Source organism: Erigeron canadensis, chromosome 8, assembly GCF_010389155.1.
Source record: "Erigeron canadensis isolate Cc75 chromosome 8, C_canadensis_v1, whole genome shotgun sequence".
NCBI classification, from domain to species: domain Eukaryota; kingdom Viridiplantae; phylum Streptophyta; class Magnoliopsida; order Asterales; family Asteraceae; genus Erigeron; species Erigeron canadensis.
In genome coordinates, this window is record NC_057768.1 from 49,178,994 (window position 1) to 49,205,881 (window position 26,888).

Consider the following 26,888-nt stretch of genomic DNA (forward strand, 5'->3'; position numbering starts at 1 on the left):
CTGTGCCATTATACACCTTTATTAACGACAAAAAACTAACTGGTTTGATCACCTATTTATCTATACTTCCTTATAAAGAGTATTGAATTTCTTAAATTCAACATTTTTTTCTTCCCAAAATACCCTACTTAAACATAATACCCTTATATATCATCCTTTCCCCATTCTCTCTAATCATTACACACTCTCATCGACTTTCTATCACTCTCTTCCGCCGCTGCTCTCCTTCTCAACCGCCTACCTCGCTCTCCACCACCGCCTCCCTTTTATATTGTCATCACTTTCTAGCCGCTGTAATTCGCGGGCACTATGCTCGTTTTTGAAAAAATACGTCAGTTAAATCTACAGCTAAAATTACTCACAATATATATTCACAATATATCCATGATATACAAAATGATATAATATGGCCATCCTTGTATCGTATTTGTTTGAAACTATAGTTCATTATGTTAAACTAAAAATGTATCCATGCAATTTGTGAAAACTCAATATGTTTCAAGTTGTGTAACAAAAACATAAAACTAAAAGGTTGTGATGACGGATCGACATATAAGATATTTGTTTAAAGAGAAGCTACAATAATGTTATATTAAAAAATTGTTTTATTACAATAATATTATATTTTAAAACTCAATATGTTTCAAGTCGATACACCTATTTAATAGTTAAAAATTTAAGGAGAACAAACAAATAATTTATATTTGTTTTATGGGTTAATTACTTGAAAAGTTCCTCAACTTGTCACTGTAACTTTTTCTGGCTTCAACCAAAAAAATTCTATTTGCGAGTATAAAAACGGCTAAAATTACTATAGTAGGACCGTGACCACTTTTTGTTGACGTTTACAGTGGCTAGCCGGTTTTATCCTTATCTTTAAGGGCTAATTACTTGAAAAGTTCCTCAACTTGTCAATGAAACCTTTTATCAAGAAAAAAAAGGTTCAATTTAACCACTTCTTTATATTCCCTTGTACCATATCAGCATATAACCACTTCCATTTCAAAAACACCGTTGCCGACGTCGGAAACTTCATTGGATACAAAGTTACCAAAATTTGAACAATGGTTTCATTCCAAATCACTGGATCTGCAAAATCCATTTACCAATTTCACAAACAAACACAACTATCAATAACTACCACCACACACCTTCAAAATATCTGCCATCCCAATTGTCCCTTGTTCCGCCTCTCCAACAGCCACCACCGGTAGCTTCGCTACCCTTTGATTCCAAATCTAATTTTGGCTTCCCCACAACCGATTAGGTCTCCCGTGAAGAACTTTTTTGGGTGAAAAACAAATAAGATTGGCTAATTTAAAAGTGTCAGATTTGGGTATGAAGATTCATTGTCGGAATAGTAGCGGTGTTTAGGTGGCGGCTATGGAGACTTCACGGTGGTGTTAAGCAAAAACTTCACGTTTTTAACTTGGGTTGTTTAATAAGAGTTGAACATGAGAATGGTTAGATGGGGACAAAGATACATGTAATCCATAAATTATATATGGTGTTTTGTACAGAAATATGACTTGCAATTTCCATGTAATCCATAAATGAAATAAAATAAAAGAGAAATTACATTCAAAAATTTTTTTGACCGGCTACTTACACGAGACTCAAAAAAAGTAGTTTTAACCGTTTTCATACCCTCAAATAGAACTTTTTTTTGTTGGAGCCCGAGAAAAGGTTTGAGTAAGATGTTGAGGGATTTTTCAAGTAATTAACCATTGTTTTATCGTATAGATAAACGAGGTCTTAAATCGCACGGGCGGGATGAAATCTATTTGTTTTCTTGGAGTAGTTGTATTTTTAAATTATTATTTTGATTGTTTGCGGGTTGTTTGAAAATGATTTATTCTAAGTATGTGATTTTTCATTGGTATGTTTGTCTCAACAATGGTGATACTTGGGTTGTTGTTTGCCATGGTTAGTTAACTGGTAACTAAAAAATCAATTCACCCCATTAGTCCATTAATAATACATAAAATAAATGATAAATAACATCATAAGAATACAAAGATATTTTAAAAATCATTTCTATATAAGGATATATGACTTCCAAAATAATATGTAGATCCAACAAATAAGTAAGTAACTTTGATGTATCACATATATATAATGGAAAACATTTCACTAGCCACTTCATGTTACAATCATTAGAACTATAATAAGCGAAAAGGACAGTTGATGTTAACTCACAAACATTTTTTTATACATAATAATATCATTGTGTTAGACTTAAGGATATAATTTCAACTCATAAATGTCTTAAATATGAATTTTAATATGGAGAATTCGAAGGGTATGAGATTGATTAGTTACCGAAAGGTTATTTTAATGTGTCTTAAATATGAATTGTAATATGGGGAATTTGAAGGGTAGGAGATGGATTTGTTACCGAAAAGGTTCTTTTAATTAATTTAAATGGTGTGCATGCACCTTGGTCTTCTATATCAGTAGATACAATTATTTGGATCGTTTATGTCAACGTAAAGTATTAAAGGTATAAGTAACGATCACGTCAGTGATGGCTGAGTTGTCGTCATGGGATTTCATTTACCTTCGGCAGTGCTATGTGTTCAATATGAGTGATAGGAGCAGAGCGGTTGTGACGACACTGGCTGGAGTTTTAGAACTGGACGAAGCTATTTTGAGAGAGGTTTTAAGGGTTGGTGTTCCAGTTGGGAATGCATGTCGCGAAACGAACAGATTGATCACGATTTTGAAGGGCAGGTTTCAGGATGCGGATGACGGTATTGTTGACTATAACGATATGGATGAGGTTTTGGAGGATCCGAGCAATGTTATGATTGGGTGGATATTGATTGAGGTCTTGTGTTTGATTGAAGTAATTCAGGGTGATGGGTTGTCTTCTTATCATGCCATTGTTGATATCTTGAATTCCCAGGATACTGGTTGGCTTCGTAAGTTTTTACTTGTAAGGCCTACCTATCCAATCTCAAGTCCGTTGGTTACCCGATTTCAGCAGGATGTTAGGGGTCGTGTGGAAATGTTAAGGTATTGGTCTGATGTTGCTGATCGTGGTTTTGCTGAATTGGAGGATGAAGGAGGTGTCGTGATAAATGGTGTGTTGGTGACGGGAATGATGAATGATATAAATTGATAAACTTATGGGTTCCATTTATTTTTGTTTCTATCAGGCAAACTAAAACTTTGCATGGATGATTTTAGATGAAGTGAATGAATCTATCTTAATGATCAATGAAGTGTTATAATGTGGTATTGAATTTGGTTTTATTTATAATTGTTTTTAAGGTTGGAAATGGTTTTTTGATTTAATTTTTGCCGTGATTATAACAAACCATCCATGTTTGACACTTTTGAGAAGTAGATTGCCATAGATATAGATATTTATGTTAAGGGTATTAATTGGGATTGGATTATAATCTTGTTGTTTAAAAATGCTTCTCGTAATGTGAATGTGGACATTGGTTACTAATGACGTTATACTATATATGATGTATAAAGCATACATGGTTCACATGAGTTCATGTATAGTGCAGAACATAAATTGCATTGAGAGGTGTAATCTTACCTTGCTCTGAAGAATCTGAAGTGTGAGTTTCCACTGTTTCATCTTCTGAGGAATTGATCTGTGGTGCTTCATCGTTGTTCGGTTCATTTCCCTCATGAGTTGGTTGTTGGTTGTCATTGATATTGACATTCATGTGTTCGTCTATTTGATTTTCTGTTGTTTCTTTCATGTCAGTTTCTGATTCAAGCCATGTATGTTGGTTAATGTGATTGGAAATTATAAGCATAGTTGTAAGTTATAAGCACGTATGTGTCATAATATATTTCCCAATTCCATATATCAATTTATCCTTCTAAAATTAATTCGATATTTACATATAGCTTAGGTTGTTTTGCAACAATAGCCTTACCCTTCCCCATTTTTTAGCTTTAGATACACTTATGAATACTAACTTTTTATGAGAGAAGAATGCAAAGTTGTAATTGAAGAATGAATTCCACACATATATATAGACCCTCATTAGAAACCAATGAAATTATATAACCCCCAACCCAATAAACTCTCATTAACCACCTACATATTTATAACAAAAACTTTTCATAATTTTTTGGGCTTTTCATTCTCTCATAAACTCTCTTTGTTGTATGATCAGGTTTTATGCATACTGGAATATGTAGGGTGATTGCGTATGATCAGATTTTATGCATACTGGTATATGTAGGGTGATTGCGTATGATATGCATTATAATATTTTCATCCTTTGAATATAGGTTACTTATGATACATTCTAGTATAATATAAGTTACTTATGATATGTATATATATAGGTTAAATAAAGAACTAATTGCATTTTTGGTCCCTAAGTTATCACACTTTTTGCATGTTTGGTCCAAACTTTTCAAAACTCGCATTTTTGGTCCAATAAGTGTGCTTTCTTCGCAGAAATGGTCCAAATAGATGGTTCCGTTTATTTTCCTCTGTTAAGGACATCAGGTAAGGGGCACATGAAGGGCAATATCGTCTATTTATTCATACAAGGACCATTTTGGCACTTTATTTCTAAGATTTAATTTTTCTTTAATTTTTTCTTATCTTTTTCTCCTCTTCTTCTTCTATACTACCATGCACATATTCATTACAAAGAAAAACCCCAAATCAATAAATTTCTCCCACCTCAATCTCTCTTTCGTTTCAAACATTTTATCAAAATCTAACACTAAACCAATTTCAAATCTACTACAAAAAAAAAATAAAAATTGATCTATAACAAAACCACCTATTTTCTCAACTCTTCACATACAAAACAAAATCAAAAACTCTCCGAAGTTTAGTTTTATTTTTCTGTATATATCCAAAGTTTTTAACTATATCGATATATATCGTTTACACATACATATATGCATAAAGGGATCTGTGGTGATGATACGACGGTGTTGTCGATGACGGGAGTTGTGGGTGAACAGTAAGCGATTGTGTCTTGGATGTTCATTTTTTGTGGGGTCATTTCTTCTTCTTGTTGGTCATGAACAAACTTGTTCTATTATATACACTCGTTACACACAGTAATGTGTATGTGTGTGTGAGAACATAAAAGTAAGGAAAGAAAACAAGAGAGTTTTGGATCTTTGTTAATGTGATTGGAGATCAAAATATGAACACCTTTTTTGTTTCTCTCACTTGATTGCTACTGCTACTTTCTTTCTTTCCATTGCTACTTTTACTTACAATTCTATGTGTATATTTGTATGAGTTTAGGTGGTTGAAAATACCAAGTTTTGGTGTTTGTTATTTTTCCATATAAGAATAAGAAGTATATATATATATATATAATCTTTGCTATTTAGGGTTTGATGTTGCTTTTCTTTACCTAGTTGTTATCTTTGCTTCTTTTTTTTACGGCAATAATTTTTTTTTAACGGCAATATTTTTGGGTTTTATAGCTCCGTAAAAAGTATATACTAAAACTCTGTTTGTAATATGGTTAAGAGAACAAAGGTAGAGGATAATGGTAAATATAGATGTATTGCTATTTGGATATACAAAATGGTGTTTGATTTTGTATATAGAGTATAGAGATATGGTTATAGATGGAGTATATGGAGATTTTGTGTGTAGATCCGGAAAATAAAAGCAAGAAAAAGAAGAAGTGAATGGGTGTACTTTAAATGACAAATCTACCCCTCACGTGACATGCACATGAGTGCCCTAACGGAATAAAATAGATGGAACCATCTATTTGGACCATTTCTGCAAAGAAAGCACACTTATTGGACCAAAAATGCGAGTTTTGAAAAGTTTGGACCAAACCTGCAAAAAGTGTGATGTCACAGGGACCAAAAATGCAATCAGTTCTTAAATAAACATGGTCGTATGATATATAAATGTGTTACTTATGATACAAACTAACCACCAATAAGGTTACTTCAACTTCCCAATGTCATTAATACGATAAATTATCTATTTTTCATCTTCCTAATGCTCATTACTACTCTTCTTTGCACATAATCCTACTAACAAGTAATAAAACTCACATAATAACTATCAACAATTAAATACTCATGCTTCATACAATTGTAAAGTATGCTTTTAGACTTATACCAATAATTATGAGGAGAGATTATTTAAGGTTTAAAGTTGTTTCAAAACTCAATTGTTATATTATATAAGGATTAGAAAATCTATATCTACATATACACTAGCTTATCAACCCGGGTGTTACCCGGGCATTGTTATGATATTTTTTTTAATTAATTTTAAAGCATATAATTGTTATTAATGTTAATTAACATAAAAATGATAAACTTGATGTAAAAACTCGTAAAAGTTACAACTTATTTTATAAATAATAAAATATAAGAGTCTAGTGAACCATTCATGAAAATAAGTTTGAGACAATAGCTTGGATTTGAAATATACAATAGAAACATTAAGATAAAAATTTAAAAATTTGCAAAGATAACAAATTTAAAAACTTGTTTGCTAATTTTAAACAACTTGCAATTACCCATTAGAAATGATAATATTTATCTAAAAAATAAAATTTGATAATGTAAATATGACATCACAAAATAGTTTTTTTTAAGATTGATTTTAAAAATTGATTGTGATAATCTATATAATTTTTTCTTATATAAAAAATAGATAATATGATTGAAGTATTTTTCTTATTTAGCAAAAAGATAAAGATTAGAATTGTTAAACTTAAAATAGAGCCTTTTTTTAACCATCATGTTATGACATTATTTATGAAAATTTAAAACACTTATTTTAAATAGTTATAAAATATTAAACATTAAAAGAAAATAAATAAGTGATGTCATAATATTATTCTTGTATGGAAAATATGAATTATAGAAAGCCTTTGTGGTGTCACATATGTAAAAAAATTTAAATGATTATCTCATAACAATCTTATTTTATTTATATATTGGAAAGATTCATTAACTTTTAGAAAGTATTGGGTATATGATGTACTTTTATTAATATTTTTAATTTTAATTTTATGAAAGAAAACAAAACAAAAGCAAAGTACGGATACACTAGATATGATAGCCCCCCGTATGCAACAGAAAACCAATGGCTGTTCCGTAAATATTTGTCAAAGTCCTTGTAAAGTCAAAATCTCGTGTTTTACCGCAAAACCTAAAACCACCATAACCGCCCATACTCAACTCTGAATCTCACACACACACGCACTAGGTAAGTACTCATTATTTATTCATCGCAATAATTATCATTACTTACTGTTATGTTATTACTTTATATATATTCCAATTAAAATTTTGTTATAATTGTCATTATAATCTATATAAATTTCGCATATGTATGTTGTTGATTTAGGGTTTTAAGTATTGATGTATCTATTTAGATAAAAGAAAAAAAAAATGGGGAAAAGTAGACCTAGGGCTGCCGAAAAGAGAGTGTTAGGGCAAGGATCAATAGCATTAGCATCCTCTTCCGTGTCCACTATACCGTCTGCACCCGTTTATTACCCTACCGAAGACGAATTCAAGGATCCCTTAGCCTACATTTATAAGATCCGTCCCGAGGCTGAACAGTTTGGCATTTGTAAAATCGTACCGCCGGGGAATTGGAAGCCCCCCTTTGCCCTAGATTTGGACAAGTTCACGTTTCCCACTAAAACGCAGGCGATACACCAGTTGCAGGCCCGGCCGCCTGCGTGTAACTCGAAAACGTTTGAGTTGGAGTATAATAGGTTTCTGGAGGAACATTGTGGGAAAAAAGCTGTCAAGAAGAAGGTGGTTTTTGAAGGGAAGGAGTTGGATTTGTGTCGGTTGTTTAATGGGGTGAAACGGTATGGAGGGTATGATAATGTCGAGAAGGAGAAGAAGTGGGAAGAGGTTTTTCGGTTTGTGAGGTCGGGTGGGAAGGTTACTAAGTGTTCTAAGTATGTGTTGAGTCAGCTGTATAAAGAGCATTTGTATGATTACGAAGTTTACTATAGTAAGTTGGATAGGATTAAGGAGAAGAGTTGCAAGAGAGGTATGGATGTTGAGAAGAAAGGTGGGCAGAAAAGCTGTAAGAGAAGTCGGGTTAGTGAAGCGGGTCAGAAAGTTGAAACAAGTAAAGTGCTAGAGGAACAAGTGTATGATCAGATATGCGAACAATGTAGAAGTGGGTTGCATGCCGAAGTAATGCTGTTGTGTGATAGGTGTAATAAGGGATGGCATATATATTGTTTGTCGCCACCGTTGAAACGGGTTCCACCTGGTAATTGGTATTGTTCGGAGTGCTTTAACTCCGAGAAGGATAGCTTTGGTTTCGTGCCTGGTAAACAGTTGTCGTTAGAAGCTTTTAGGCGTGTGGCTGATCGGGCTAAGAAGAAATGGTTGGGTTCAACATCTGTCTCAAGGGCACAATTGGAGAAGAAGTTTTGGGAAATAGTTGAAGGATCGGTTGGTGAAGTTGAAGTTATTTATGGCAGTGATCTGGATACGTCTGTCTATGGTAGTGGCTTCCCCCGTGTAGGTGATCAAAGACCATCGTCTATAGAGATCGATGGATGGGATGAATACTGTGCTAGCCCATGGAATCTTAACAATTTGCCCAAGTTACAAGGGTCGATGCTTCGTGCTGTTCATCATAATATTGCTGGTGTTATGGTTCCTTGGCTTTACATTGGGATGCTATTTTCATCTTTTTGCTGGCACTTTGAAGACCATTGTTTCTACTCCATGAATTATCACCACTGGTATGTTATTTAAAATCTATGTGAATTTAATATAGCTTGCTTTTCTATTTTCCCAATTTCAATTAAAATTTTCCCATTTTGTATTATCTTGAAATATAATTTTTTTTGTTCATACTTCCAGGGGAGAGCCTAAATGTTGGTACAGCGTCCCTGGCAACGAAGCTAGTGCTTTTGAGAAGGTAGGTCATTATTGTTAAATGTGATCTGCCTTTTCATTTCTTCGATAGACCTATTATATTTGATACTGACATTTAAAGCTTGCTTTTTGACCTCGAGACGCACTCCCCCCCCCCCCCCCCCCCCCCCCTCTTTAATGCTGTAGAATCTATATGGAGTTATATACAATTGTCTATGACTGCTTTTAGGTTTAGACCACCCAAATAATTGAATGGGCTGCAATTTAGGTGGATTAGTATATGCAATCGTCTATGACTGCTTTAGGTTTAAACCACTTGAATATTTGAATGAGCTGCAAATTAGGTGGATTAGTATATGAAATCTAGCTGCTATATAAGTATTTCTGTTGTATGAATGCTACAAGGCAGTAGTCAGATCTCTGGTCTATAGGATTATTGAACAGATAAGTTTCTTAGTGTATGTATTTTGAGCATCAGGTTTGGCATACGTGATATACATTGCCTATAGGTCACTGCCAACAACTTGGCAGTTTTGGGCTCTTGGCATATACTTTTGGAGCATCAGGTTCGGCGTACTTAAAATACATTGCTGTTACCGAACTAAAATTGTCTTTTTAATATGGTGAAACTAATTAAAATACAAATAATAGATAGTAGTATTGCTCTATAAACTAAGACTTGGTTCAGAAAGGCGATAGGAGCTCCGAGGCGTTTAGGGTCAAAAAGCCTAGGTGCTAGGTGAGCGCCTCTTATTAAGAGACTCGATATCCCGCTAAATACTTGTAACAATAATACATTCCATTTTCTACAAAACAAATGCTTTAAACATGCTCAAGACACTTTTACATAACAAAAATACACAAGATACTTTACTTCTTCATTTTCATATCAAAAGTTTTCACTATAATGTAGTGACTAGAGCACCAATGTCAGGATAGTTTTATATATATAGGGTGGCAATCAAATGAGAACCAAATTAAAATGAGAACACTTAAAAACTACATTTTGATGCATTAAAAGTCCATAAAACTGACATAGTGCACAACTAATTATCATTATTTAAGTCTTTAACAACACATTGATCTGTCAAAATTGAAAAAATCACGTTTTTTGTTGGATGCATCATTTTGATGAATATGCATCCAAGATGGATGCACAAAACAAAAAACGTGATTTTTTCGATTTTGACAGATCAATGTGTTGTTAAACACTTAAATAATGATAATTAGTTAAGCACTATGTTAGTTTTATGGACTTTTAATGCATTAAAATGATGTTTTTAAGTGTTCTCACCGTTCTTATTTTAAAAGTGTTCTCACTGGAGTGTTACCCTATATATATATATATATCGTCTAGTCACATCCTAGCAGCGCCTCAAGTAACACCGGTGCCCGAGTAGCGCCTTTTAAGCCATATCAAATGACATTTTTGACTATATTGTGTCCCTTTTTAGTGCTATATGCCTATATCGTCAATGTAAGTAGTCTATATACTATTGCTGTGAAAGTTGTTATCTTCTGTTTATTACTATATTATATTTAATTGTAGCTTGACCAGGAATCTCTACTTGTCATGAAAGTTTTAATCAAGTCAAAGGACATTTTTGACTTTGAGGTCCATTGCGATTCTGCAGGTCATGCGGAGCAGCCTTCCTGATTTGTTTGACGCACAACCTGACCTGCTTTTTCAGCTGGTCACTATGCTGAATCCATCAGTCCTGCAAGAAAATAATGTTCCAGTTTACAGTGTGTTACAGGTTTGATTACGAAATCAATAGCTTATTTTTCCATTCTGGCGATTCATTATTAATGGCTCTTTTACATATTATTTTGATATACTTTGCAACTGCATGTTCTAAACTGCCTAGTTTCTCCCCTATTTTTGGTTTTCTATTTCCACAATGATTGAAATTTCTAGTATGATTGTTAGGATCCTATCTATTTGGTTAACTTAAGTTGAGTTAGTGGCTTGAACAAATAATATAAATGACACAAATGATGTTGATATTGAGTCCAGTTATATAACATTCCTGGTTGACTAACATATTCTGCAAATATTCGATAATTCAATTTAATGTGTTTGTGGAAGGTAGTTGACTTTTAGTACATCACTACTTTACAATAGGTTAACTTGAGAGGATGAGCTAAAATTTATTTTGTGTTTTTTTTTTTTTGGTCTACCCAACATAACAAGTAAGAAATTGCTTAGGATGAGTAGTGTAGTTCTTCAAGTGGGTATCTTTCTTTGCATTTTTTTTGTTTGTCTGATGTACACTGTCTGGTGATGGTGATTTTATCTATAGTATTGATTTACATGTCCACCGACTGAAAGTTGATGTCGAAATTTGGGCTCTTCATTGCGAATGCGCTTATTTATTTCGGGGCGCTTGTTTGACAAGTCATAAATCCCAGTGGTCTGTATTATCCTGATGATTCTAACTTCTCCTCCATGCTTCTTCTAGGAACCTGGAAATTTTGTCATTACCTTCCCTAGATCTTATCATGGAGGTTTCAACTTTGGTGAGCCTAATTTTTTGTCATATGCAGAGCTTTTTTTATTTCTTGCTTGCTCAATTACCTTTTGGTTTTGGCAGGCTTAAATTGTGCTGAAGCCGTGAATTTTGCACCAGCTGATTGGCTACCTTATGGTGGTTTTGGAGCAGAGCTTTATCAGCATTATCGTAAACCTGCTGTCTTGTCTCATGAAGAACTGCTTTGTGTAGTAGCCAAGGTCAACAGTTTGTACTGGCATTCATTCCTTATATCTTTTGTGATTGGTTATCTTTTTCATACCTGGTGTAACTGCTGATGTCGAAGATGTGATTAATTTAAGTACAATCAGAATGTCGTATTTGTGTTTCTTTTTAAGGTCATGTGACTTTTTTTTCCTGGATATACTTAGACACTGCCTTCAATTTACAGAATGATTTTGATGGCAATGCGTTACCTTACCTGAAGAACGAGTTGCTTCGGGTATATAATAAAGAAAAGAGTTGGAGAGAACGACTTTGGAAAAATGGCATTATTAGATCTTCACCCATGGCACCTCGGAAGCAGCCAAATTATGTTGGTGTTGAAGAGGTAACTTGGAGATTTTTAATTTTAGTTAATCTTTTATAATGAAACATCATCTAAATGGTAGTAATTGTAGATTTGATGAAATTTGTGTGACAATTTTTTTTGTAGGATGCAGCATGCATCATATGTCAGCAGTTCTTGTATCTTTCAGCTGTTGGTTGCAGCTGCAGGCCTTCTGCGTTTGTTTGTCTGGAGGTATGGATATTAAATTTCCCAGAGACAGCTTATTTATTTATTTTTTTATTTTTATGTAATGATAACTGACACTTGTATACAAATAATCCTCCAATCAATTTGATGATATGCTACATACATAATCAGCTGTGGGACAATTGTCTTTTAATACTACATTTTTGGCTAACTACTTGTATTGCACATGCAGCACTGGGAAAATCTGTGTGAATGCAAGTTTCGCAAACGCCATTTTCTTTACCGCCACACACTTGCAGAATTGAATGATTTGGTCATTATGAAGGAGGATCCCGACTCTGAGGAAATGACCCAAAGAAACAAGCGAACCCATTTGACTTGTCCTAATGAGTCATCCCCTCTATCAAAAAAGGTTTGAATCTAATCAAAGCTCTCTTTTTTCAAGTCATGATGATAATAATCTATATATATTTGTTTGTGTGTGTGTTTGTGTGTTCAATATGTTTGTTTACATGAACTCGTTGGCTAACCTGATTTCTTTGACACTTTGATGTAACTCTGTTTCAGCCCGCAGTATAGTCGGTGATGGTATATAAAATGATCCGACTTATCTTGATTCTCATACTATAAGTATAAACTAGTATGTATTTATATTTTACCTTGAGAGGGTTTTATTTGTGAAATTTCGCTCAATAAATGATGCTTTAGGTGACTCGATTGCACACTTGTGTGACTTACAATTCCTTATGTTGGGAGCTTGGGATAAGACTTGCATAGACGTTACTCATTGCATGTCATATAGAAAATGCTAATGAATACAGATGGGATGGAAATCTGATGGGCTTAACACCTAACACTTCGAATGTCAACAGCGAAGAGGGTTTAAAGGGAAGATAGGTGTAGGGTAGAATGGTAGATAAGAGAGCATCTTAGGAGAGGAACAGTTTACACACACACACACATATCCAATCAGATTATTCTTATTTTAAAAATGGTAAAAAGAAATAAGGACTTCACAATGCATCATGCATCTAACCACAATGTTAATGAAATTGTAATGCATCTAATTAAGCTTGTGGCTCAAATGCATGATTATCATACATCTAACCACAATATTAATCAAATTGCAATTATGATTACTTCAGTATTCATGTGATTTGCATTGATGGTGCTCTTATGCCGATATTTAGGTTAAAGATGGCCATGTAACAATTACGCAACTTGCTGAAGAGTGGACCCTGAGGTCTTGTAAAATTCTTCAGATGCCATATTCAAATGTTGCTTATGCCACTGCCTTGAAGGAAGCTGAACAGTTTCTTTGGGCTGGTTCTGAAATGGATCCAGTAAGATTGTAGGACCGATTAAGTTTTTCTTTATCAGTTTTTGTCAAATACCATATTTATATTAAATGGGAATCAAATAGGTCCGAGAACTGGCAAAAAACTTGGTTAAAGCTCAGAAATGGGCAGAAGGTGTAAGAGACTGTCTTTCAAAAGTCGAGTTGTGGTCATCTCAACAAAATTGTAAGATGAAGAGAGTTAATATGGAAGATCTGGCCACTTTGCTTAATGTCAGTCCTGTGCCATGTAATGAACCTGGACATCTGAAGTTAAAGGTGAATTAAATCTCAATCCTTTTCAATGAAGAGTCTGTCGACTGATCCAATTATTGAACACTTGTATTCCTTCGCAGAGTCATGAAGAAGAAGCGAGAGTGCTGATTCAAGAAATTTGTTTAGCCCTAACAACATCCTCCAATGTTTGTGAATAAAGCCTCTGATACTGCTTTACTCCAGCTATCCTTAATAATTATACTTTGGTGATCCCGTGTCTTTATAACATTTCATTTGTTAACTCAGATTGCTGATCTGGAAACCTTGTACTCCAAAGCTTGCAAGTTCGCTATCTATGTAAAAGAAAGCGATGAATTATCGACTAAACTGTCAGCTGTGAAGGTTAGTTTTGTCATATGTCTTATCTGCTGCCAGCCTAGATGTTATATCCGTTTTGATTACGTTTTTTATAATTTGTCGTTGTAGCTCTGGCTACACACGGTAAGAAAATGCATCTCAGAGAAAGCTCCTGGTTTGATCGAGGTTGATGTTGTCAATGACTTGAAATCAAAGGTGACTAGGATAATGTGTTTCCACTTTCCACTCGTTATATAGTCTATTTTTTGAGTGTGGACGTTCATGGTTTATAATTGTTTTTCCTGGACAGATAGCAGAACTTCAACTCCAAGTTTCCGAAATACCTACGTTTTTGGATCTTGTATCTCAAGTTGAATTATGTCAATCTCGATGTACTGAGATGTTGAAAGGTCCAATAGCACTAAAGGTTGGTATAACTCAGTTATTTATGTAATTAGAGGGGTTTGAGTGGTACCTTCTATTATATATTATATTATATATATTATACATAAGAAACCTAAATGTGATGTGCAGAACCTTGAACTGCTAGTCCAAGAGTATGATGGTTTTACTGTCAATGTTCTGGAGTTAAAACTTTTAAGGCAATATCAGAGTGATGCCTTTGATTGGATATCTCGTTTTCATAATGTTGTGAAGAACATTAATGAGAGGGAGGATCAAGAAAATGTTGTTAATGAGTTGAAATGCCTTCAAAAAGATGGATCATTGTTGAAAGTTCAAGGTCTGCATCTTTTCTGTTAACATACTTTTAGTTTCCATCATATTACATATAAATATACCGTTACTAATATTTCCGAGTATATGGTCCGTTTTTGGCTTCATCATGTGTTAGTTGACGAGATACCTCTTGTTGATGTGGAGTTGAAGAAGGCTTTCTGCAGGGTCGAAGCGTGGAAGGTAAATTTTGCGTATGCCATTGTATTATATTCTTGTGATGCCGTACCTCAAAACTAGAGGTGGCAAACTGCAGGGGCCAGTTGAATTGGGTAATTGGTCAAAACATAATATTTGTTCGTGCCGGGTAAAACATGGTTGTTTTGTTGACACATAACTCATTTACTTTAGGCAACCGTTACCTGTTTCCTATTAAGTTCGTTTTTTCTACTTACCCGTTTAAACACCTAGAGATAAAATATAAAATTGCCATTTGTAGTCAAAACCTACATTTTGTTCTGCATACTACAGCTGTCATTTTGTATCATTATTTATCTTCTATTGCGCCATCATATGTTGAATTTTATGCATGCTATATACGGGGCATGTTGTATTGTGCCAATTTTTTCACCAATATGCATACGTTTTTTTTTTTAAGTTTTAATTAATCTATTTTATGTTAACTTTGACTTTACACTTCTACAGATCCTTCGTAGTAAAATGCCTTTCGAATCTATTCAGAAAGTAGTTGCTGTGGCCAACGAGTAAGTTCTTGGCTTGATGCTGATAGAATATCTTATTTCTTGTTATATCCCCACGAGTATTTGGTTAATTTATGCTTATTTCCTTCAGACTACATATTGAGAATGAGATGGTTTTCAAGAAAATTTCTGATGTACTTGCTCAAGCTGTGTGCTTGGAAGAAAAAGCAAAACATATTCTTGCCACCGAGGTTCAGCTGTCTGATTTTGAGGATGTCGTAAGGTATGTTACAATCACACCCGAATACGTTGCGGCTCCTCTGTAGATTATATAGGTGGCAATTTCAACTTATGTACCTATGTGTGGGTAGATTTTGGCTGTGTAGAATCTTAAACGGGTCAATTAGAAACGAATAATTAGCTAAAGGGGCAGTGATTCAATCGATTGTTTATTATAAGATTTACATTATTATTGACATAATGTTGTCATGTAATCACAATTAAAAGATGGACAAAAGAGTTTGTGGTGTCAACCTATCTCATTTTGAACCGTACTGAAATAGGACCAGTTCTAACTCGAATGCTTTATTCAACTCACCTATATTGCCATCTCTATCAGATAGTTGTACATTTATGGTTCTAAGCCTCTAACCAAAAATATTTCAGGATGTCGGAGGATCTTTGTGCACTTCTACCTTCATTTGATGGTGTTAAAACAGCTTTATCAATGGCAAAGTCGTGGTTAACTAAGTGTAAACCCTATTTGGAATCTGATTTTTCGATGTCGGTTGCAAATCCGTTGCTCAATGTTGACATGCTGAAGGTCTTTCTTCTGCCTGGTTATAATAATTGCTTGAATGGTTGAGGTGTTATGCATGAGTGGTTGCTAACTCTATTCTTTGAAATCATGATATATTCTTGCAGGAGCTGGTTTCAGAATCAAAGCTACTGAAGGTATATTTGGACGAGCGGTCTCTGCTCGAAGATGTTTTACAAAATTATATGCAGTGGGAGGCTAATGCCTGTACTGCATTGCATGATGCTGAGTCACTGTTGAACATTCTTAATGTTGGGGATGAGAGTTCTTATTTCATCCCCAAAATTTCGGTTCAGGCTGCTAAAATGGAGTCCATAATGAAGAATGAGTTATCACATCGTTTTGACTCCCTTGTGATTGCAAAACTACAAGAAACTTGTGCGATTTTTCATTGGTGCTTCAAGGCGCTTGCTTTCCGTGCTGTTGCTCCCTCACTCAAAGTGTGTTTCTATACTATTTTTATATCAAGTTTCTTCCTCTGGCTATTCTTAAAGGCTTCTTTAAAATAGTTTATTATGCTATAGGAAATTGAAATGTTGTTGGAGGATGCTGAACGTCATAATGTTAAATATGCATCGCGTTCTTTCTGGAAGTCATTGGTTGATGGGCTTACTTGGCTTAAGCGAGCTGTTGAGATTCTTGGTCCATGCAAAGTTCAAAGATTTAATTTGAATGATGTTGAAGAAGCTCTTAGACAATCGAAGGTATTAATTATCCAGTATTCTTCCTGCTGAGTTTAATTATCCAATTTAGTAGCTGAAATATTACCTATTATCTTTCATGACTACAAAATTGAAAAGAATATAGTGGAAAATGCAGGCTGGTCTTTATATTTTGTGTACGTATTTATGTATGACATTTCTTGATGGCAGATATTAGAAGTATCCTTCCCATTGATCGTTGGCCAATTACATGATGCTATCAACAGACACAAGTGAGTTTCTTTAAGATGTGTCATCTAAATTGTCTTTATTAATCATTTGGATCTCTGTGTGGTTCTGTTCAAGATGTGTCATCCAAATCCTCTTTAGCAAAAGTTCTCATTGCTAGCTCTTTAATGCTTGTGTTAAACTACTTCACCAATGTGTCAATCTGATTTAATAATTCTGACTATGGGTCATGTTGGCATGTTGCATACAGCCTTGATATGTCAACTATATGTGATATAATGACTTGCGAACATTAAATAGCTACTTTAAATGCTGAGATAGTCAACATTAAATAGACCGAGATGAGTTTTGGCCAATTTAAGTTTACTCTAGGTTTAACTAATAAGGATGGCAAGGGATTAACCTAACAAGCAGGCCAGGTAGATATTTTTTGACTGAGATCATATTAGTTATTTCTAGGTTTTGCATGAAACAGCTAAGCTGAGCTGAACAATCTTTGCAATCACTGTTAGTTAATTTGTTTCATCAACTTTCTTGGCCCTTCTGAAGTAAATACTTGTATTTCGCGGAAACGGTTTAATTAGTTCTTTCATTTTTGAAAAACAAATCAAATGAGGCACTGTGTGAAAAAGCATTGCTGTCTTCAATACAAAGGAGATCTATGACAAATCAAACTCTTATCTTCATAATAAGAGTTTTTTTGCTAGTAAAAAGTATACCTATATGGATAGGCTGATGCCCAGATTAGAACCAGTGAGCACTGAGTTATTACTGCTTAGAGAGCGGGTGGCTTCCGTTCTAACTACAAACGTGATGGTAACATTAGTTGACATTGACATACTATGTAAATAGAAATTTATGATTCTGATAAGCTAATGTGAGTATCTGAATTATATTTTTCACGAACTTTTTTATCAAAAGCAAACTCCTTTTACCATTGGAGATAGTACCAAACAAGGTGAGGTCCACTTGTTCTTGTAACGAACTGGTAACTATATATGTGTGTTATAGCATTCTTTTTTTAAGGTTTGACACTAGATGAACGGGGTTTAATTATTTGGCTTTATATATTGCTTTGTACATGGCTATGAAGGTATAGCATTTATAGATTAAAATAATTTAGTGATGTACCTTTTTTCTCAAACGGCTTTTTGATTATGCAGTGTATGGGTCGATGTAGTGAAAGAATTTTTCAGCCGCAGCCCTAGAAATCGATCATGGTTTTCGTTAATGCAGCTCGAGGTGATTTTCTTCCCATCTAATACTACGACCGTCTTTCTTAATGAGTCAACTTAGTACGATAACCTTATCAGTGTGCTTGTATCAAAAAGTTAAGAATCGGTTCCTTTGTTGATATTTTGACTTGAAATTAAAATCAACATGTTTGTAATTTTTACGAGTTGTACTTTAGTACATCTTGAGAACCCAATCTATCACATGTATATATGGGACAAGTCAAAGATTTGTTAATATTATTTGGAAAATAACAAAGCATTATACTTTTACTTCAAATGATTTAGGAGTATTAGGGTCTCTTGATATTTTTTGTGTTCATATGTATACAACATTAATACTGGATGAATGCAGGGGCTTGGCAGCACTGATGCTTTGAATTGCATGGAAATGGATTTGGTCACATCTGAAATGCAAAAAGTCAAAGAGTGGAAGCAGAGATGCGGAGACATTGTTGGGGTTAAGGTTCCTGATGATGACCTGCTGCTGAATGCTCTATCTAAGGTGCATATATGGCAACTGTTCCAATAGTCTACCTGTAATATATCAACCTTCATAATGCATTCTTCATCAATATTTAGATTTCTTCTCCCTTGTCTGCAGATTTTAGATAGTCTAGACAGATCTTTGTATGTGTATAAGAATGTTGGTGGTTGCACCCAAAGAAGTGTTTGCATAATCTGCTCAAACGACTATCAAGATCAGGAGCTCTCAACTTGTTCTGTGTGCATGGATTGGTAAAAGCCATTATGTTACTGGATCATTGGTTATTAAATTGTCTATTTGTTTCTTTTACAACGTTAAATTGTGTTTTCTGCATATATATTGATTTTTCGTTATTTATTTTGTAAATACAGCTACCATACGCAGTGTATAAAACCAATTTTTGGCGGTACAAGTTATGCAGCAACTCATATATGTCCTTATTGCCATATCGTTGAGAGTGGCAAAGTCTCTCGATTGGTAGGAATGTATAATAATACCTCATTGAGGACCCTGAGTTTTTCTTTTTTTCAGTTGCTTGACTTTCATTTCATTGCAGAAATTTGACACAAAACGTACTGAGTTGAGTATGCTTGTAGAGCTTCTATCTGATGCTAAAAACTTATGTGTAGAGTGAGTGCCTTACAACCTTTTTCTAATCCACACCTTAAATATATGGTTTATGTTTGCTTAAGGTTAACTCTCCAAGATTGACTCCCGTGCCCCTAGTTTCTTTGCTAGGTTACTTAGTTTGGAGTGTGTATGGTATTTCCACATGCTATATGTAGATGTGGCAAGATGGGTGGGTTGGGTAACTGGTCAATCAGGTGACTTTCTGGTATAGTTTGCAAGGGTCATGTATGCTCTTTCATAATTTTAACTTATCTTTAATAATAAGTGTGTCAAATATGATTATTGATTACACAAGTATTGAAATAATATACGAGGTTTTGTGCATTAGAAATGCACTTCGGGCGACTTTTGACTTCTTTGGCCCATCTGACTTGTTTTATTTTAAGGGATGCTTTTTTATTTTCTTCATTTGACTTGTTAGAGATAAAGAAATAACATAATCTGAATTGACTGGATTACAAGTAAATGGGTAAAAATTGCCATCTCTACTATTGCAAGGTTGGTTCATACTGATAGATTAAATCTTTGCAGGATCAAGGAAAAAGCTATAATACATCGAATACTTGAGAAATTTTTGGCATACAAAGATTGCTTGGTCAAAACTTCAGAATTTTCTTTGGGTTCTCTAGGCAAAGACCCGAGCGTGGTATTTTGTAAACTATCCACTGCTTTAAAGGTGATTAATGTTTGGTTTTTGCTGCTGAGTTATTACTATATTTCTTATTTGTTTTAGCTAATATCTAAGCAATATAAACTAGCAAAAATTTGGTTACTCTTGTGTGATAGAGTATATGATGTTTCTTGTATAGGCAATAGAGGTGGCTGGAGTTTATGAGCGGGAAACTAATTGCAAGTTTGAGCTTGCATTGGCAAGAAATTCTTGGAGAGTCCGGGCATATAAGTTATTAGACGGTTCACAAAAGCCTTCAATGCAACAGATCCAACGCCTTTTAAAAGAGGTACTTGCTTGTAAATTGTAGAGTGCAGGATGTATAATCCTGACAACTGCACCACTAACCGCCTACCTTATATTTTTGAGAAATGAATACATTAAATATCATTCTTATTTCGTTCGATTGTGTTGATCTAAGCATAATAACATTTTCAGGGTCTTGCTATAAATGTTCCCTTGGAAGATTATTTCTGCAATAGACTCGAGACAGTACGGCACTTTGGTTTGCAATGGGCAGCGAAGGCCAAAAAGGTCCATATTTTCTCTCTTCATAAACAAACAGTCATTTGTACTTTTTGTCAAAACATAAATAAATTAACATGTAATATTAATTCTGCCGACTATCGAATAGGTTTCGGGGGATTCTGGTGCACTTGAATTGTATAAAGTATTTGAACTTATAGCAGAAGGGGAAAATTTTCCGGTGCACTTTGACAAGGAACTCAAGGTAATAAGAGAATATGATTTCTATGTAGCCTGAATACTTTATTTGTATTTTTATCTTTCCTTTAATTATATGATTCTTATTGATTGCAGTTATTAAGAGAGCGCAGTATGCTTTACTGCATTTGTAGGAAGCCCTACGATCAGAGAGCAATGATTGCTTGTGATAAATGTGACGAATGGTATCACTTTGATTGTATTAACTTAGCTTCAGCGCCAAAGAATTACATTTGCCCTGCATGCAAGGTTGATGTAGCCGATGAAGCTAAATGCACGTCGTCATCAGTGTGGCAAGAAAGGCAAGTAAACTCTTATGGAACTCTGTTAATATTGATGAAATATTTAAACAAACAGCTTAAAAGTGTTAGCCAAATACTAGTGGTAGCCATTTCGACCCATTTAATTTGCAAGTGAAGAGGTCGGTTTGGCTTATTTTTTTATATCTTCTGGTTTGAACGGTCAGACGTTGATAGCTCATAGGAAATATATCAAATGGGTTGAAAGTCATCGAGTGTTTTCTTATGCCTGAAATCTTCTATTTCTTTTTGATATTGATGGCTAAAAGGAGTACCCTTTTTGATCTGTTGCAATTTCATCCACTTAGCCTGCTATAACACTCGACTTTAAAGGTGAAGAATCGCACTCCAATAGTGCACCTAGTAATATACATGTGTCAACTGAGACCTGAACCCATCAATACCTCTTGGTTGATGGGCCACTCAATAGTCCTGGTCGTGACCTCTGATGTAGTTCAGATTAATTGTGCAATCATTAATAATTAGACTTTTAATTATGAAGCGGGCATAAAACAATCTACCATCATTGACTTTTGAGATCAACGGTAATAATTTTCTGAAATTGACTTTTGGCAGACCTAAATTGTACATAACCAACTATGTTTATTTCCATAAGTTATAAGCATATAACTTCATATCAATTTAGAGCTCAAAGGTGGTGTTTGTTACCTTGAAATTCAAAATGTATCTAATAAACATTAGATGGTTTGACAGGTCTTATGGTGAATGCGAAGAGCCTCAAACACCATCTCCGAGACCAGTGGAGTTGAGGAGGGAATTGGAGAAATTCAATTCAAATGCAACTAGAAAGGTAGCTGATAGTGATGACATTAGTACCCGGAGACGTAGTGGCATTGAACGCCTTTTATGGAGAAACCGGAAGCCTTTTAGAAGAACATCTAAAAGGCGTGTAGAGCTTGAAGTTTTTTCTCCATTTTTTCATGTACAGTAATGGTGGATTGAATGGAAGTTTGATCATTTAATTCATTAATTGATTCTAGGGCTTACATATCATTATAGCAACGTTGCCTTTTTGTTTTGTTTGTTTAGTCGTAGCTCAGGTAGGCATACTAGATTTGTCATCTTTTGATGTTTAGTTTTCTTGTAACCATTTTGTTTACCACTAACTGCTAATATATGCGTATAAGAGCATCAACAATGCATATAAGTTGATAAGTTCAATAACATTGGGTCCGTTTTGTTTTCCTTTTGCTTTTAATCTTCTATCTCAGAGGTTAGGGGGCATGAACCGTTGTAACTTGTAAGGGAACTGGTCTCTCACCTAAGAAGCACTACCGATGCTGTAAGCAAGTTCCATAAACCAAACAATCTGATGGTTTGGAATGTCATGAGAATACTTTACGTTTACTTTTTAAATGTGTGAATAATGAAGGACTTTGGGCGCTTCGCTCGTGCTATTAAGATACAAAATGTATTTATGTTACTTTTAAGAATTTTTCAGATGATACTAGATTTACACTCGTGTCTAACACAGTAGTATAATCTATATCTTTATGTTTAAGAGTTATTTAAGATGATACTAAATGTATTATTCTCTTTAATGATTAACGTAGTTTTCTACGATCAATCTATATCTTTATCATTATGTATACCAAAAAAAAGCCGTTTTGTCTTTAATGTTTAAATTTGGATTGGAACATCCAAATGAATCTACAAGAAACATTATTTTTGCCATTTAGATATATTGATTCAAATTAAAACATTTACACTGTATTGTTAAGTTTTTTTAAGAAGAGGAGAAAAAGATTGAGAAAGAAAAAAATAATAAAGGCATTGTTAAGTTTTAAAATAATATGGAAATGAAATGAGAGGAGAAGTGAGGGAAGTTGTAGTTATTTTTGCTTTAAAAGTTTTCTTCTTAATTTTGAGGTGATTAGGAAGAAAAACTTCTTTTTACTCTCCTTTCCTTTCCATTCTTTAGCTAACTAAAGAATACAGTGTTAGTAAAACAACAATTAGCTGATTACAATGACAATTGTAAATTAATATGTAATGTAATAAACTTTATAAATAAGATATAATTTTATTAAAGGCTAGACTTATACTTGTGCAATGCGGCGGCGATGGGGGTAGTGATGGAGGAGGTGCTGGTGGTGAAGGTGGTGGGGGGCTTACTGGGGGCGGCAGTGGGGACGGTGATGGGGGCGATGATGGTGGTGAACGTAAAAGTAATTGATGTTACAGGTGGTATTGTGGTTATTTTAATTGTTGGAAGATTTATACTGTAAATTATTTCATTAAAGATATTATAGATATATTAGATGAAGATGTTTAAATTAATGAATAAAAGATAATGATATTTTTGGTTTTTCAAAAGCTAAACATTTAAAAGGAAAAAATGGAAGATTTGTATTAGATACTATAGATATAGATACTTGTACTATCAACAACATTGAAATTGATAATGATAATAATTCTAGTTGAAGAAATTCTTTAACAACTAAGATTAAAATCCCCATCTAAAAAAATAAATGGTAAAAGTTTGATTGAAAAGAAGCAAATTTAAAATTTAAAGTCTTGAGTTCGATCCTTATAGATGACAAAACATTGGGGTTTTTCCGTCTGAATATTTGTAATAGCTCATGGTCAACATTTTGTTGTCTAGGATACATGCAAGGCTTCACCATTATACAGTGAGGTTTCGATATCGTATGCAGAAGGAAAAAAAAAAAAAGAAGATTTTATTGATTTTTAAAAGATATAAAATATGACAGGGAATAAGAAGAAAACAGGGAACCCTAACTACTCGTAAATATAATTTTAGACGAATAAAACAGGGAGCCCTAAACCTCTGGCACACAGAGGAACCCAAAAATTTATTACCGAGGCTAACTTTAACAGCTCACAAACCTTCCATTTGGACATCGTTGTAAATGGTAAGCTTCTTTCTATGACTTCATTTTCATTTTCAGATATCAATTCGAAAATGTGATATTATTGTGTGTGTGTGTACTGAAGTATGGATCTTGATGTGGGTATGGCTTAGAAATATCCAACCTAATGTATGTATAGAAAAAGTTTGTATCTTGACTTGTATTAAGTACTAGAGTAGTATTGATTTTATAGCTAATTTGTGAATAAATTGTGAATTGATAGATGAAGTACTTGAAGCCCCTAAACTTGTACCAGAAGTTGTTAAAGGTTCGTGATGTTGAACGAGGCCGATTTCTTGGTCTTGATGTTGGTAATAAGTATGTCGGTTTGGCGGTTTCAGATTTTAACAACAAAGTGGCTTCACCTCTAAGGTATCCGCCAGTTAATCGTGTCTAGTCGTTGATTGATTTTTCAATGGTTTTTACGTAACTCAGTATTTTTAGTTAGTTAGTTATACTTTTCCTTGTTATCAATGTTCTAACAAGAAATGGTTACCCATGAAGTTAAAGTTCCTGGTGATGGAAAAGAAATTTAATCGCCACTATTGAGTTGTGAAATATATATAATTTCTATCTTGGAACTTTTTATCTGTATGATTATAGTGCTTCTTATTTCATTCTTATTTTGTTGTATGCGTAAGATAATGTATGTTGTTTTGCTATGTTGCAGTGTTCTGGTTAGGAAAAAATCGAACATTGGTCTTATGGCTATTGATTTTCAACACCTGGTTCGTTTGCCTACTCTGTTTTTTTTTTTCTAATGCAGACTTATGTACTTTTTTTTTATTCTAAGTATTAGCTCCTGGGCCACACATGCTTTCTTAATTTTCAATCTAATTTAAGTAGCACTATGATGCTTGATTGGGAATCATGTACTGTAAGGTTCGTTTGCAAAATATGACTGAATTTGACGTTCTTTCCGTTCCTATTGGTTGCAGATGTCAGAACTCTCTATATCGGCCTTCGTTGTTGGATATCCCTATGTCAGAAGAAGTTACTGTCCAGATGTAAAGTTGTATTTCGAACTGTAACTTCATTTTATTAGTTATTCAATTGGAAACCGTTGATTTTATTTCTTAAATTATGTTAGGCTGCCCAAGTGAAAGCGTTTGTTGATGAACTTTCTGAAACTGGGAAACTTGAAGACGTGCAATATACCTATTGGGAGGAATGCTTCACCTCAAAAGTGTGCACCGTACAAATATATATTATATATAGTTTTCAGTAATCATCTCATTGTTACGTTTTTAATAGCTTGGAGATTTGAAATGTATCATAAGTGAACGATCAAAATATAGAATCTCTTTGATGTAGTTTCGTTCCTTACAGTTATATAGTTCTAGTACTCATCCTTTTAGCTTCAGATGTTATTTGCATAGTTTGCCATAGTACTAATTTCTCTTTTACATTTTAACCATGGAAAAATGGTGGTTAATGTGCTTATTTTTGGCTACAGAATACGGAGCTACTGTTGAAGCCATTGAATATCTACCCATTATCAGAAGCAAAAACAATTAGTGACAAATTTGCGGCAGTTGGAATATTGCAGGTACTACTCTTGTTCTGCCTCTTAACTTCTAATGATCTCACTTTGAAATTAGAGGCAGCAAAATGGGTAAAGGGGATTGCATAACGGGTCTAAACAAGTTCCTTCTATGTATGTTTAGAAAAGGGTAGTTGGATCCACAAATACTTCATTCTCCATGGTATCTATTTTTTGAAGGCATTAATGTCATAAATAAGAGTTCATCAGTCATTTATTGGTCTTTTTCAGGGATATTTGGATTACGTGAACAGGAATGTTGCAACAGAGCAAAGCCAATGAGCACCTCTATCGTGGACTATAATTTGTCTCTAACGAAATTGGTATTGCTGAAGTATAGGTTGCATATGAAGTAATCTGACACCAATAACTAAGTCTTGCATTCTTAACATGATGTGGGTTGCCTTTGAATTGTAATCTCATTATAATATTTATCGATCAGTAACACCAGTTGCTTTGAGTGGTGTAAGGTCCATCATATCTGATAAGTTTGTAATAACAATATAAATAGTATTAGGTTATGTAAGGTCGTCTTGTTTTGAACTATCTTGATCTTTGGCAGTGGTTCCTATTTGTACTAGATAAATGAGACCTTTTGTGTGACCATTTGCTTATCGTGACGGAAAGAATACGTAGAAAATTAATATTCTAGTAAAAGCAAGTAGTTTTTGGGTGTGAAAAAGTGTGTAGATTGGGCCAAGAAAATGGAAGGGTGTGTCATGTGAAATTGTGAATACTCCAGTGGAAGCTTCAGGAAAGGTAACATGAGATTTCATATATAGGCCACGACAAAGAGGAAAGAATATATGCTCAGATGTAGAACTGTACTGCTTTTGTACAGAATAGGCATCAAGTATCTTGGATATGGCAACTATAACAGCTCAACCCCAAGTTCTTGTAAGTTGAGAGTGGAAGTCTTTTAGGATGAAATTTTCATACTCGAATGTTTCTTCTGTCGAATCAAATATAGTCAGTGAATTTGGTTTTGGTGGTAGAGTCATGAAGGGTTGTGGCTGTTGGATATTTTAGTGTAATTGAGTTAATTAGTAATTTAATCATAATAATAAATCATGAGTTTGGTGGTGCGGATTGCACATTTATATGAATTTATTATGATGTTAGGGACGAAACCCCTAAGGAACGGGGTCCGGCGGCAGCGCCCCCGGGAGCGGGGTCCAAGGGGCAGCCCTTGCTGGGGTCGAGCTAGAATTCTCTCCCTGTTTTTCACATACTTTCTCTCAAACACAAAATCATACAGAACGTTCTTAATCACTGATTGTATCCGGTTGAATAATTTGGGGTGAACCACCGAATTGATTCAATCTGAAAGCGTATCGCGCCTTCAG

The 26,888-nt window shown here is 34.2% G+C and overlaps 2 protein-coding genes across 4 annotated transcripts; both read left to right on the forward strand.

Moving 5' to 3' along the window:
- The first annotated feature begins 7,067 nt into the window (after positions 1-7,067).
- On the forward strand, positions 7,068-22,324 carry LOC122611289 (lysine-specific demethylase 5A). 3 transcript variants are annotated; one of them, XM_043784292.1, is made up of 35 exons: positions 7,069-7,195; positions 7,337-8,708; positions 8,830-8,887; positions 10,479-10,601; positions 11,307-11,364; positions 11,439-11,575; positions 11,767-11,925; positions 12,031-12,117; positions 12,305-12,484; positions 13,263-13,415; positions 13,496-13,687; positions 13,765-13,830; positions 13,931-14,026; positions 14,111-14,197; positions 14,292-14,408; positions 14,516-14,723; positions 14,835-14,899; positions 15,362-15,420; positions 15,509-15,640; positions 16,024-16,180; positions 16,282-16,311; positions 16,471-16,614; positions 16,699-16,878; positions 17,047-17,108; positions 18,228-18,306; positions 18,652-18,801; positions 18,901-19,034; positions 19,155-19,260; positions 19,340-19,413; positions 19,945-20,089; positions 20,223-20,372; positions 20,522-20,617; positions 20,718-20,813; positions 20,903-21,108; positions 21,820-22,324. In XM_043784292.1, exons 2-35 carry the CDS (start codon positions 7,381-7,383, stop codon positions 22,055-22,057), a joined length of 5,352 nt encoding a protein of 1,783 aa, XP_043640227.1. In that variant the 5' UTR covers positions 7,069-7,195; positions 7,337-7,380; the 3' UTR covers positions 22,058-22,324. The 3 variants fall into 3 exon arrangements, with proteins under 3 accessions (XP_043640225.1, XP_043640226.1, XP_043640227.1); XM_043784290.1 differs by having other exon boundaries at positions 7,068-7,195; positions 16,282-16,614; XM_043784291.1 differs by having other exon boundaries at positions 7,068-7,195; positions 7,365-8,708; positions 16,282-16,614.
- A 1,525-nt stretch (positions 22,325-23,849) lies between these two features.
- Positions 23,850-26,088, forward strand: LOC122579416 (putative pre-16S rRNA nuclease). Its single transcript, XM_043751589.1, has 7 exons — positions 23,850-24,002; positions 24,223-24,371; positions 24,670-24,727; positions 24,938-25,006; positions 25,090-25,185; positions 25,456-25,548; positions 25,774-26,088. The coding sequence occupies exons 1-7, from the start codon at positions 24,000-24,002 to the stop codon at positions 25,822-25,824; spliced, it is 519 nt and encodes a 172-aa protein (XP_043607524.1). The 5' UTR covers positions 23,850-23,999; the 3' UTR covers positions 25,825-26,088.
- The last annotated feature ends 800 nt before the right edge of the window (positions 26,089-26,888 follow it).

What these genes read in the sequence shown, in the direction of transcription:
- LOC122611289 (XM_043784290.1), top strand. Translation starts at nt 7,381, where the DNA reads ATGGGGAAAAGTAGACCTAGGGCTGCCGAAAAGAGAGTGTTAGGGCAA. An exon ending in TCCATGAATTATCACCACTG is followed by an intron (nt 8,709 to 8,829) that starts GTATGTTATTTA and finishes TCATACTTCCAG; the next exon opens with GGGAGAGCCTAAATGTTGGT. An exon ending in TCAATGACTTGAAATCAAAG is followed by an intron (nt 14,198 to 14,291) that starts GTGACTAGGATA and finishes TTTCCTGGACAG; the next exon opens with ATAGCAGAACTTCAACTCCA.
- LOC122579416 (XM_043751589.1), top strand. An exon ending in GAAGAAGTTACTGTCCAGAT is followed by an intron (nt 25,007 to 25,089) that starts GTAAAGTTGTAT and finishes AAATTATGTTAG; the next exon opens with GCTGCCCAAGTGAAAGCGTT. An exon ending in CGGCAGTTGGAATATTGCAG is followed by an intron (nt 25,549 to 25,773) that starts GTACTACTCTTG and finishes GGTCTTTTTCAG; the next exon opens with GGATATTTGGATTACGTGAA.